Below are 13371 nucleotides of genomic sequence, written 5' to 3' on the forward strand. Positions count from 1 at the left end.
CACCTGGCTTTGGCCTGGGTTCTGGCTGCTGGGTGGGGAATACACAGGGGTCTGGAGCAGAGGTGGGGGAACCAGCCAGGAGATCACTACAGCTGCACCACAGCCCCACTGCCAAGGTCATCGGGTCACCAAGGGCAAATACAGCGCCCACTCATTCATGCCTGCAGTTGATCGGTCTTTCAACAAGATCTTCTTTTCCTGTGGTACTGGGGTCAGAGCCAGGGATGCTCGACCTCTGAGCCGTATCCCCAGCCCTTTTTATTTTTTTCTTTATTTTCAAATGGTGCTGGGGATTGAACCCAGGGCCTTGTGCATGTGAGGCAAGCACTCTACCCACTGAGCTATACCCCCAGCACTTTTTAATTTTTATTTTGAGACAGGGCCTCACTGGGTTGCTTAGGGCCTCACTGAGTTGCTGAGGCTGGCCTCAAACTTGAGATCCTCCTGCCTCAGCCTCCTGAGCCTCTGGGATTGCAGGCATGTATCACTGTCTTGAACGGTGACCCTGGGCTTAGCACTGTCCTAGGGGACCCAGAGGAGCAGGATAGATGCCGCCCTGGCTCAAGCAAGTCGCCATGTGACCAGAAAGATGGACATAGCGGTGAAAGCAGAGAAAGCAGCCACAGGGGGGACAGTCATGGGAAGGCCGGGGGGCGAAAGGCAACATCCGAGGACCCTGGCACAGGCGGCAGTCTGGAGAGGCTTCCAAGAGGAGGTGACTTCGAAACCAGAAGGGCCAGCCGGGGTAGGTAAGCCCATTCCAGAAAAGGGGGAAAGGCGCTCGAGGCAGGGGAACAGCCTGCGCGGAGGCTCTGAGGCACTGGCCTCCTCCTTCCCTCCCAGGTTTCTTCCTCCTGCCAACCCCCAGGTGAGGAGCAGGGCCAGAGCCAGGAGCAGCGGAACAAGCCAGAGACGGGCCTTCCCACCCCTCTCCCCAATCCTGGCGGAGAAGCCCCGCTCCAGATCCCTCCCCTGCTTGCTCCCAGCCACAAGCCTGCCTCTTACAAACATTCCTTGGAATTGTGACTTTCCTGCCCTTCTAGAACCATCCGTTGCTGGTAAGATTAGTGCCGGGTGAGGTGTCGCTCAGCCTTCACAGCTCCGCATGAGCCTCCCTCTTTCAGGAAGCCCTCCCTGACTGCCACAACTGTGAATCTCTCCAATCTCTTCACTCGGCACTGGCCTCTGGCCTTCGAGTCCAGCCTCAGAGCTGAAAGGACGGGGAGAAGTCACGTGACTCAGCCTTCCCCAAGACCTCATGCTGCAGAGGAGGAAGCGAGGCCCAGGTTGGCCTCACCCTGCGTTCCCAGAGGAGCTGGCACGGGGCCGGGCCGCCCGACATGCAGCCTGCTCACTCCACCACGCCCCAGCCATCAGATTCACCATTTGTGTATTTTCTCTTTTTAATTTTTTATCTTGAGACAGGGCATCCCTCTGTTGTTCAGGCTGGCCTTCAATTCCTGGGCTCAGGTGGTCCTCCTGCCTCAGCCTCCCTGGTAACTGGGACCACAGGCGGACCCGTCACATCCAGCTTTCCTCTGGGATGTCTGGAGGGGATTATCAAATATTTCCCACATACCAAGGACGCGGGAGGTATCGCCCCGTCCCGGACTTCTCCCTGCAACTCGCTCTTTTGCTCAGGGGGTCCTTCGTCCTTCCTGTGGGGCACAAGAAGCTCCAGCTCCTTGGTTTGCGCTGCTGAATGGGGCTCCCAGGCCCAGGAGGCCACGCTGTCCTTGATCACCTCGGGCATCAGGGAACTTCCCGATCCTCCCCAGGATGGCGCTATTGATCAGGCTTTCAAAGATGGACACAACGCCTGTCGACTCCTGAATCCAAAGCCCGTGCAACACGAGCTCACTGGGCAGGGCTCCCAGGACACCAGAAGGCCCCTCACTCACCCCTCTCCTGCCTCGCTTCCTGCAGTCCCTCACTGAGCACCTACTTTGTGCTGGGCCCTGCTGGCCTCTGGGGCCGTAGCACTTTGAGACCCGCAGGCCAGGGGCAGGTGCACAGGTGAGGGGACAGCAGATCACAACTCCAGGCTGATAATGCCATTGTTCCATTTCAAGGGAAAATAGAAATTTGAATTTGATGTGAAAGCTCCTGATTTTTCTTTTTCTTCTTCTTTCTTTCTTTCTTTTTTTTTTTTTTTTTTTAGTACTGGGGATTGAACCCTGGGGTGCTTTACCACTGAGCTACAGCAACAGCCCTTTTTATTTATTTATTTATTTTAATTTTGAGACAGGGCCGCTAAGTTGCCAAGGCTGGCCTCCAACTTTTAATCCTCCTGCCTCAACCTCCCAATTCGGGCACTTTACAGTTTTGGATTAGGGATGCTCAAACTTACTGGTTGCTAATCTATGCAAATATTCCAAAATCTGAAAAACTCCAAAATCTGAAACACTTCTGGGTCCAAGCACTTTGGATGAGGGATGCTCAATCTATCCATCATTTAATCTCCACCATGGCCCTGGGTTTGAGTCCCAGCATGGCAAAAAAATAATTGAATCCATTAATTAATCACAACAGCCCCGGGAGCAGTATCGTGCTGCTAGGAAGAAACTGAACCAGGTCTGGCCCTGGCCAGCTCTTTCCCACCCCACGTGCCAGGACTGTAGACGGAGACTGAGGCACAGTCCATGCGGCTGAGGCACAGCAGCCTGGGATGAGCAGCGAGGCAGACGGGGGCCAAGTTGTGGGGTGCCTTAATTCTGCCACGTAGTAGGTGCTTGATAAACGTGGCTGACGTGAGCAACTGAATGTGCAGTGGAGCCCAGGAAGGCCTCGGAGCCAGGGAGGGCCCTGCCTTTGAGGAGGGGCGTACATCAGGTGCTTAGAGGGCAGGGTCGGGCCACGGGTCTGCACCTCCACGTCCCCAGCCTGCCTGTCCAAACCTGCTCTGTGCCCCAGAACACGGGTCTCCGGGGATGATGGTGGCATTCACTGGCGTCTGTGCAGCTTCCAGTGGGGTTGGGCCCCTGGGGACCCAGTGGCTAAGGTGAGGCCAGTGCTGTGCTAGTAAATGTCTAACAACCACCTCTCTGGAAGAGAGGTCCTGGTTTATGGTGTGTGCCCTTCTGCCACAGGCATGGGGCAATGGCTTCGCTCATGGAGGAGGGAGGTGTGGCGTCTTCGTGGGACTCACAGGGGCCGTGGGGGGGGGCCCATGGGGTGAGGCACCATGCCTGGCCCCAGCCGGGGGTGCAGCAAAGCCTCAGCAATGGCGGCCATCATCGTGAACGCCACCCGGGACCCTGGTTATGCCCCAGGCTTGTGTCCAGGCTCTGTGGCCTGGCTGGGTGCGGACGTCCGGGTGGAGGCCTGCTGCAGGGCACTGGCCCCGAGGTGCAGGCCAGCAGGATGGGGAAGTGGGCGAGCCAGCTGTCTTTAGCGCCTTCGCTCAGAGCCCTTTCCTCCGCCTGGCCGAGGGGGCTCTTCTCCACAGTCCCGTGAAGCCCACGACCTGAGGCCCCTGTGGCACTCAGGGCCAAGAAGGGGCTGGCTGTGGCCCTGGACCCCCACCCCACCTGCCAGTGGGCGGAATCAGGGAAGCAGCCTGGCACCCCATTTGTGAAGAGAGCAGGGCGCCATAAGGTGACTGAGACAGCAGGGAACAGGGGTGCTGCAGAGACGGCCCGGGCTCTCCAGTGAGGGCTGCGGTGCGGCCCTCGAGCAGCCTGAGTTCGAATCCTGGCCTCCCCTCCCCTGAGAGTCTGCCCTGAGGGAACCGTGCTTCATCTCTCTGCCTCAGTTCCCTCCATGTGTACTTTTGGGCTCATTCAGGAAGAACGAGCATCTACGGTGCTGGCACGTGTGTCCTACGGGGCATCTCAGAAGGCTCGGGACCAGCCAGGGCCTTGCTCCATCTGTGAAGTGGGATTGCTGGCTGTGGGGATTAATCAGGCAACTGAGTCTAGCACAAGGCGTGGCGCACAGTAGGTGCTCATAAATGAGTCAAAATATGCCTTACATCCCCCGTGGCACAGGGTGGGGGTCGGGCCTGCCTGGTTCAAGCCCCCTGGCAGTTAGATACTGCCCCCGGGGGGACTCACTCACTTTTCAGCCTCGGTTTCTGAGCGGCAGGCTGGAGTGGGGGCAGAACGTGCCTTGAGGAACGTCCTGAGATCCCGGTGCACGCGAGCTCGGTGCCTGGTGTGGAACCAGTGAGTCACAGCAGGGACCACCTCTCTCCCAGAGCCGCAAGGTCAGTGCGAGGCTGGGCCCTGGAAGGTTCTGGATGCTTCCTCCCCACTGCAGTCTGAGGAGCCCATGGGTCCTCCCTCCCTGCCTCCCCTACTCCATGGTCTAACCTGGGCTCCTGGAATGGAAGGGAAAGCTGTCTGGGCTCCTGGAAGACAACCAGAGGCTGCACCCAGGAAGGGGCCGTGGTACAGGGTGGGTAGGCAGCTGGGGGGCATCGCCTGGGGGACGGAGGCAGGGCCCGCAGAGCGCTGGGGCAGGGTGAGGGCCCCACCTGCCCTGCCAAGACCTCGCCAGGGGTAGGGCTACGAGCACCTGGCGGCAGCCAGCTGGCCTCGGCTCTGCCCCAGGCCATCCCCGTGAGCTCTGCAGACTGGCTCTGTCGCACCTTTTAAGGCAATGGCGGCTCTGCCACCACCTCCCTGTTCCCACTTGCTCAGGAATTCCCAGCAGGTTTCTTTTTTCAGGAGGATTGGAATGAGACTCCATGTTCCATCACCACAGATGCCAGAGGCGGGTCTGGGAGTCCTGGCGACAGGAAGTGCACACCACGGGCCCTGGGAGGCGCATGGCACGGGAACCAGGGACCCGCCATTGCACCCTCCACAGGACCACGCTAGTCCCAGGGACCTCTGTGGAACCGCCCAGCACGGCCCTCCGGCATTCACCCTTCACGGGCAGGCTGTCAGCGGGCCGGGGCTCCTGCAGCGGTGGGCTGGGTCCCCCGCCTGGAGCGCCTCCTTCTGGAGCTGTCGGTGGGAGGAGGCCTCGTTCTGCCCCAGGGCCTTGAAGCTACAGGCTCTGCCTGGGGTGTTGTCCCTGCAGCACTTGGCGGGCTGGACCCTCCTCCAGGTCCCAGCTTAGCACTAAGTGAGGGGCGGTATGTCTGCCGGCCCTTACTGGAACACAGGCCCCTGGAGGGAAGTCGCCCGGAAGTCCCGTGGCTTCTCCTGCACTGTGAAGTGGGATCCTTCCCCAGGCGAGGTCTCCCTGCCGCCCACACAGACCTCATCATAAAAACATACAGCCCTGCCGCGCAGGCCGGTGCCCCACGCTTGGCCTTCACAGCCCCCACTGGGGTGGCAGACCTGAGTTCCTTCCCAGGAACCACCCTGGCAGGCCTGCCTTCCAGAAAAAGCCTTGAAATCGAAAGCTGGGACTTGAGGCCTAAGCTTCAACTGCTGTGGAATGTGACTGAGGCCACCCCCCAGGCAGGGACAAGAGTTGAGGTAGGGAGGGTCAACATAAGGGCCCTGCCCTGTCGATCAGGTTGCACCTGGCAAGGGCACCTTGTCACTTGTACAGGTAACTTGGGGCTGTCAGCTTCCGCTTGTGGCCTGCAGGCATGTAGGCAGCGCACCTCAGACCTGAGAAGCCTTTGCCTCCCCCAGCTGGGTGAAGGCCCACAGGCCGGGTGGAGGGTTGAGGTAGGGCTCCTGCAGCTGCCCCAGCAGGCCTGACAGCCAGGAAGACCAACCAGAGGCTTGAGGAAAGGCCCAGTCCCTGGACCAGGTCTCTCGCCTCACTCAGTCCAGCACCCTTTGCTGTGCAAAGCCCAAGGGCAAGGCAGAGGGGCTGTCCTGACCAGTGCTGCACTCCCACCCCCTGGCGGCCACAGTAGGTCTGAGCACTTAGGCAACCCATTTATCGAGAGCTACCAGAACCCAAGTAGGTAGGGCTGCACTGCGCTTGACAGCAGGAATCCCTGCTGTTAGCAGAATGGCTCATGACTGGGGCGAGCACTCCTAGTTCCTGCAAGGGAGCAGGTGGCACCAGCTCTAACAGCAGGGCCTGTCCCAGAGGGAAAGGCCTCGGCCCAAAATGGTCACTTTTGAAGGACCTGGATGCCAGGTAAGCAAATGTCAGGGTACCCCTAATTCCTCCAGAAGCTATGAACTCCTGTGTGACATCACCCCCGCCCACTGCACATCACAAAGAACCTGAGCAAGTCCCAACTGGGAGGCACCCTGTGGGGATTAGGCTGAATCCCTGAGCACTCCATGGACCCAGAGTCTGTTGAAGGCACCAGAACACCAAGTGCTTCTTCCCTCTGCAAAGCCCTGGCGTCACCCAAGCTGTGCAAACAGAACAGGCTTCTATAGGCACCTCACCCTGGTGACAAACACATCAACACAATGCACTCTCCCAGGTTGGCTTTGGCAGGTCAGGAGCAGCCCAGGTGTGGCCTTAGCTCCCCTCACACTGTCTGCTTCAGAGCCGGGCCAGGTGCATAGGTCAGAGAGCTAAGCAGAGGCTCCTGTGCACAGACCTCTGTCTCCCAGTCCCGGCTACTGCCCTGAAGGAAAAACCAGAGGCCAATGTCACTGAGAAAGTTTTTATTTGCTGCAGACAGCTGCTCACGCTCCAGACATCACGCACCTTCTTCCTTGGCAATGCGGTCTTTCTTAAGTGGTCCCTGTGGAGACAGTGAGGTCAGAGATGAAGCAGGGGCAGCAGCAGTGAGCATGCCCCAGGGGGACAGGTTTGTTGCCCCCACAGGCAGGAGGGGAACACCCAAGGTGGGCTGCCAGAGCCCCTAACCCAGTAGAGGTGGCAGGCAAAAGGGCTCACCATGAATGCTTTCTTCTCCTCCATAGTCTGGAAGCGGCCATGGCCAAACTTAGAGGTGGTGTCAATGAACTTAAGGTCAATCTTCTCCAGAGCGCGCCGTTTGGTCTGTACCAGCAAGGACTGTGGCCGGGAGGAGCAGTTAGTTGTGATTCACTGAACAGCCAGGCTTTCCCTAGCACATCTTAGTTCACAGTGCCCCATCTGAGAAACCAAGCACCACCTCCTGAGGCCAAGAGCCCACACAGCGCCACCTACTGGCTCAAGCTCTGAACCTGTCCCACCAGGCGGATGAGCATGAGGACCCTGAGCAGGATTACTCGTGTGACCAAACAGCCCAACTAGCCTCCCCCTCCTCAACCCTCCCGCCAGGCTCAGCCCCACCTGAGGGCCTGTGATCCTCCACAGGGGGGATCCTGATAGAATGCTGGAGGTCACCCAGTCTCACCTTGCGGAGGGTGAGCACTCGCTTCTTGGTCCCCACCACACAACCTTTCAGCATGACGAAGTCATTGGTCACTTCACCATAGTGGACAAAGCCACCCTGGGAAGAAAACAAGACCACAGGGTCAGCAGGTTAAGCATGGAGGCAACTGCCCTGCACGTGACCGCAGGGCTGTTCTCAGAAGGCAGGCAACAGGGAATGGTTCCGCAGTCTGACTCGGCGCTGCGTCCAGCGCACATTCCAGGCCTCATCACAGAACAGCTGGGCCCGAACCCCTACTAGAGAGCCTAAGATACACCACCTACAAAACACAACCAGGTGCCATGAAGGGGCCAATGAACCGCTGCACCCACACCACAAACCAGAGAGCAGGCCTTGCGCCCCACAGCAAAGGCCTGGACAGGGTCATGGGGCATGGGGCCTCTACCACAGGCCTGCATCAGTCCCAGGTCTCACCAGAGGGTTGATGCTCTTGTCGGACAGGTCATAGTCAGTGGAGGCGTTGTTCTTGATTAGTTTGCCATCCTTGATGAGGTAGCCCTGACCAATCTTGTAGATCTGAGAGAAACACGTGAGTTGTCAGCACCTGGGAGATACCAGCTGAGAGCCTGGGGGAGGAGAGCCAGCCCCACCCCAACAGGACAGAGTCGAAAGGAAAGCAGCAGGGCTGGGGCGCAGCTCGGGGCAGAGGGCTTGCGGAACACATGGAGGCACTGGGTTTAATCCTCAGCACCACATAAAAGTAATTAAAATATAGAACTTGGTGAAACCCTGTCTCAGTACCCCTGGATTCAGTCTCCACATGCCAGTGGCAGGCTGCAAAGGGTGGGCCTATAAATAAATGGGCATGGCATCCCTTCCTGGAACCATGTGACAGCACCTTACAAATACCATCACAGCCGAAACCCAGAGCCGTGCCCACCACGTGAGGATCTGAGGCCCACTGACACTCAAATGCCACAATCAGCACAACATTCCCATCTGTGGGATCATCTTTCCCATCTGTGGGAGCCACCCTCAGGGCTTCTCACCTTCTTGTTGATCTCAGTGCGGTGATGGTAGCCTTTCTGCCCAGCCCGTGCCACAGAGAAAGCCACACGGGCAGGATGCCAGGCCCCGATACAGGCAACCTTGCGCAGCCCTCTGTGGGTCTTGCGCGGCAGCTTCTTGGTATGCCAGCGACTGGTGACCCCTGGAGAGAATAAGGCACTGCTATACCAGCGGCCTGGCACTCACTCTGGGCCTCTCCTACAGAGTGCCCAACTGAAATCCAACTGTGCCAGGACATCCCCGAACTCCAGCCTTCGCTGACCACAGGGCTGTTCTCAGAAGGAAGGCAACAGGGAATGGTTCCTCAGTCTGACTCGGGCGCCGTACCCAGCGCACATTCCAGGCCTCATCACAGAACAGCTGGAACTGCCCTCACCCCAGGCTCAACCCAGCAACGTGAGCCACAGGAAGCTCACCTTTGTAGCCTTTCCCCTTGGTCACACCAATGACATCAATCATCTCGTCCTGCCCGAACACCTGGTTCACAGGGACCTGCTGCTCCAGCCTCTCCCGGGCCCAGTCCAGTTTCTCAGCCACGGTGCCTCCATTCACCTGAATCTCCATCAGGTGGGCTTTCTTCTGGCGCAGAGGAAGCAGCCGCATCTAGGAAAGATGAGGACACAGCTTAACTCTGCCCTCAAGTCCCTCTGGTAGTGGAGAAATGAGGCTGAGACAGCCCTGGCCCCATCACTTTTAGCCGTCACTCTACCCTTGACCTACTAGCAAGTGTGATTTGAACAGGACAGCAAGGTCAAGAGCACACACAGGGTGTGGTTCTGTACCAGAGCACCTGGGTTCCATCCCCAGTGCCAAAAGAACCCCAAAAACCCACACAAACTGTTAAAAATTGGAAAAAATGCACTCAAGCACAAGCTTTCAACTAAGTGTTGCTGAGCAATATCCTGGATCTGCACTTATGCTGGTCCCTATCCAGGCTCAGTTTCCCATGCCTGTAATCCCAGCTACCCAAGGAAGTAAGGCAGAATCACAAGCAAGCTTAAGGTCAGCTTGAGGAACTTAGCCAAGACCCCTTTTCTAAAAAAACAAAATCCCATCTTGAGATTTGGCTCAGTGGAAGAGTCCCTCTGGGTCCAATCCCTGTCCAGGGAGGTGGGGGAACCTGTCTCTCTTGTCCATCCATTTAGCCATGCATCTAGTGATCCCTAACCTTGCAGGGCTACACTGAGGCCCTGAGGCCAGAGATGTACAGACAGGACAGTACCAGACACCTCAGCTCACATCAAGCCTAGTTCGAGACAAAAGCCATCTAGCACCTCAGCACGTGACCACCTTCAGTTAGACATTTCACAACCAACTTATCCAGCTGGCTCAACCCAAGTGAAAGGGATTTTCCTGAAATGAGGTATGGTTTCCTTCGAACAGCTAGTGAGGACACAGTGCCCTCTGCTGGAGAGAAACTTTCCCATGTGGGGACCCTCCAGAGGGTACAGAATGTCCTTGAGTGAATCCAGACATGGGGGCAAATTCAAGTAATGCTCAAACTTACTAACTAGCTGACCCATCTCCTTGAGGAACAAGTCTCATACAACCTGAGTCGGTACAACATCCCTGTGAGCTGAGACTGAAAAGAAGATGAATGAAGAGCAGCACTTTTTTTCTGGAAGGTTAGTCACACCTGCTTGCCCACCACGCAGGAGGCCCTGGGGTTCAATCCCCAGCACCACAAAAAATAAAAAGCCTCACATGATCCTGCATGTCACCTCCAAGATGCCACATGGCACAGTGCAGGTGCTTACCTGGGTATGGGCGATAATGCGAATGACCTGGCAGTACTTCTTCATGCTATTGAAGTCCTTCTCCAGTTGCTTCTTGCCCATGTCATCCTGCCACTTCTTGCAGTATTTGGTGAAGGCCTTCTTCTTAGATTTATGCCTTCAGGAGCAGAGCAGAGTTGGGGAGGGGGCCGGGTGCAGACCTTCATCACCCTTTTCAGGGGCGAGCGGAAGGCACACTGGCACCACCAGGGGATGGGGCTCATTGCCGGCTTCTAAGGAGCCTTTTCCACCGGCAAGCGGAGCCTGGATGAAGCTCATCGGGCAGAGCCGAGCGGAGCTAAGCAGAGGTCCACAGGTTAATGGAAGTCACAAACATTCAAAACGCTATTCTTGCTCCAGGGTGCCAAAAAGCTCCTTTTCTCTACCTTAAGGGATGCCATTCTCAGGGCAGTGAGGAAATCAGGGTCCTAAGCCAGGGCAAGAAGCCCTTGACAATACTACTGATAGACCCAACCTGCCCATCTCTCCTGGCTTTTGGTTGGACTCAGAAACAACCGAAGGAGTATTGGGTCCTCAGTCCACCCATGCCCACTAGGCTGACCAAAGAATAAGATGTCAGCTCTCCACTCAAGAACCAGTGCTGCTGAGTCTGCCTTCAGGTCTCCTTTCAGGAGCAGACAGAGCAGCTCCCAACCACTGGAACTCAGGCTCTGTGCAGGGGGCTTCTGCTCTGCAGCCCAATGGCAGAACTGCCAGATCTCCCTCTTACCAGTTCTTATAGAAGCGCCTTTTGCACTCATCACTGATGTGCTCAGCAAAGATGGTCTTGAAGGTTCGGAGGCCTCGAGGGGTTTCAACATAGCCCACAATGCCTACAACCACCATGGGCGGTGTCTCCACTATGGTCACAGCCTCCACAACCTCCTTCTTATTCACCTCTGAAGCAAGCATAAAGTAGGACCAGAGTGAGCTGACAAGGATGACCACACAACACTTCTCCCTCTGCACGTGTTCACATTTCACTAAACCCCCAACTCAGGACTCTAATATGGCTTCATTTCTCTCCAGACCTAAGCAGTCTCTAGCTGACAAATCTGTTGCCTGGACAAGAGTCCCAAGTGCAATGGGGTGTAATAACATCTAAATTTGGCTCAGAGTAGACAATATAAACTATGTACCAATAACCAGTGCTGTGTGAGCCAGAATAGTGTAAATGAAGGCACTGTCTACTCCAGCTTGGCAGTGAATAATCACAAGTCGGTACATACTCCACTGTGGCTCTTACCAAATATCCTCACAGCACATTCTGTGATTCCACAGGTACCCTCAGAGTTATCAGTCCTAAAACTTCACATTCCTATCCCAACGTGGACAATGCAGCACCACACTTACTGGATCCTGGCCTATCAACTTCCCGCACGATGTGGGTCATGCCGGCCTTGTAGCCCAGAAAGGCAGTGAGATGGACAGGCTTAGAAGGGTCATCCTTAGGGAAACTCTTCACCTTCCCACGATGCCTGCTGCTGCGCTTCCGGGGCAAGAAGCCCAAGGATCCATGTCGGGGAGCAGAGAACTTCCTGTGAGACTACGAAAAAAAAAAGTGTCAGCACCCAAACCAAGAGGCAGCTCTCACTTAACTGCTTCCCAGCTACTGTACCTATATTCAGCCATGCATTTTTTGGGGGGGATTGAACCCAGGACATTAACCACTAAGCCACATCCCCAGCCCTTTTCATTTTTTACCTTGAAACAGTCCTCCCTAAGATACTGAGGCTAGCCTAGAACTTTCAATCTTCATGTGTCATCCTCCTGAGTGGTTGGGATTACAAACATGACCCAGCTCTCCAAGCTGGCAATGCTGACTCTTATGTAGACACCCAGTAAGCCCAAGTTATTGATCATTTTTTAGGATCACCCACATCACATGACTTTCTGAATGTTTATTGGAAACTTTTTACAAGAAAAACCATTCAATGTGTTAAAAATGATTTAACAGATAATCACCACGATTCTCATCAGCAAGGTGACTCATGGGACAATAGCTGGGCACTAAGAAATGGAACCATAGGACTCTCCAGCTCGTGGGACAGCCAGCTTGGTACACAGTAGGCCAAAAGAACTCACAGAGCCAAATCAGAACATTGACAATCAGCACACAGATTCTGTCCGCCCGTCAATAAGTTCATCATCTGAGGTTTCTGGCAAGTCCAGAGGCCTTTACGGTGAACCAGGAATTTCAAAAGACCTTAAGAACCCTTGGCAATAATCTCCCCTTTCGCACGCGGAGTTCCCCGTTTAGCAAACACCGAGTGCTCCCACTCAAGACGCTCCTGGCCTGGCAAGAGCTCATGAAGACTATCATAAATTATCGCCAAAACATGGCGAGGTCGGAGCCCAGGCACCACCTATGGCTTAAGTGGGCGGGAGCCGGCCAGGAGGACATCAGAGACCCGAGGCCTCTCGGTGGCAAACTCGCAATCCCAGGGCGTTCCACGCTCTCTTTTCCACAGGCCTCGCGAGTTTCCCGAAAATAGGCCTGACTGCGGTCCCTGCGGTACCCCCCGTCCTCCTCCAACAAGATCCCGACACCCGCCATGCCGAGATGGCGACGATGCGCCGCGGATTCTGCCACGCCAATCCCACACGTAAGAAGGAAGCCGCCATGACGAATCTTACCATCACGCCGCCAGATCCCGCCGGTAAAGGTCGGCCGGGCCGCAGTACACGATATATAAAGAGCCTCTTGGCCCCGCCCCTTCCGGCGTGCGAGCGCGCGCCCGCGGCGGACGTCGGGTCGGAGGAGCGTACGGGGCGCCATTACCACGCACGCTTTCCCACGCCTTGCGTAAGTTTAGGAGGACGTCTGCGTCAACGGGAAAAAAAAAACTACTTAGAGGCCCTACGGAGAGTGGTGGAGTTCAAAATGACGCTGAACTGCTGAGTGACCGCGGGGAGTGTGACTGGTCTACGGCGTTCTGCAACAGCCAAACTTATGATAGAGAAAAGTGGCTGTAGTCGTTTGCAGTTGGACGAAAGAAACCCACTGTGGGCTTCTTTCAGGCGTGCTAGCCAGTTTGAGCCCTACGCAGATCGGCGTCGTTGCCTTTTTGCAGCGTGGCTGGAGCAGCAGCTCGATGGGTGAACTGGCTGCACCGCTTTCGCGAGCTGAGCTGGGGGGACAGACTGAAGCCCGGTTTGCGGCCACCAGCCCAGTGCCGTTGCCGCGTCGCCCACCCGCGTTCACTACCTCTGGATTTCGGCACGTCTCCCCCGAACCCTGCCCGGGTCGTTCCGGGACCCAGCCGCCCGGTTCCGCGTCCCAGGCCTGCGCCTGGACCTGGGCCCCTGCACGCGGATCTTCCCCAGCGT

General features: G+C 56.5%; 1 protein-coding gene across 1 annotated transcript; it reads right to left on the bottom strand.

Annotated features, from left to right (window-relative positions):
- Window positions 1-6524: 6524 nt before the first annotated feature.
- On the bottom strand, window positions 6525-12809 carry RPL3 (ribosomal protein L3). Its single transcript, XM_079139224.1, has 10 exons — window positions 12679-12809; window positions 11395-11587; window positions 10772-10940; window positions 10024-10159; window positions 8683-8869; window positions 8248-8408; window positions 7673-7774; window positions 7220-7315; window positions 6775-6894; window positions 6525-6619 (listed from the first exon to the last, which is right to left on the bottom strand). The coding sequence occupies exons 1-10, from the start codon at window positions 12679-12681 to the stop codon at window positions 6575-6577; spliced, it is 1212 nt and encodes a 403-aa protein (XP_078995350.1). The 5' UTR covers window positions 12682-12809; the 3' UTR covers window positions 6525-6574.
- Between the last annotated feature and the right edge of the window lie 562 nt (window positions 12810-13371).

This window comes from Sciurus vulgaris, assembly GCF_902686455.1.
Source record: "Sciurus vulgaris genome assembly, chromosome: 5".
Taxonomy (NCBI): domain Eukaryota; kingdom Metazoa; phylum Chordata; class Mammalia; order Rodentia; family Sciuridae; genus Sciurus; species Sciurus vulgaris.

Excerpts from the sequence above, each read along its gene's own strand:
- RPL3 (XM_079139224.1), bottom strand. Across the intron at positions 7,775-8,247 it reads GCACTGAGATCAACAAGAAG|ATCTACAAGATTGGTCAGGG; the intron begins GTGAGAAGCCCT and ends TGTTTCTCTCAG. Across the intron at positions 7,316-7,672 it reads ACAAGAGCATCAACCCTCTG|GGTGGCTTTGTCCACTATGG; the intron begins GTGAGACCTGGG and ends TTTTCTTCCCAG.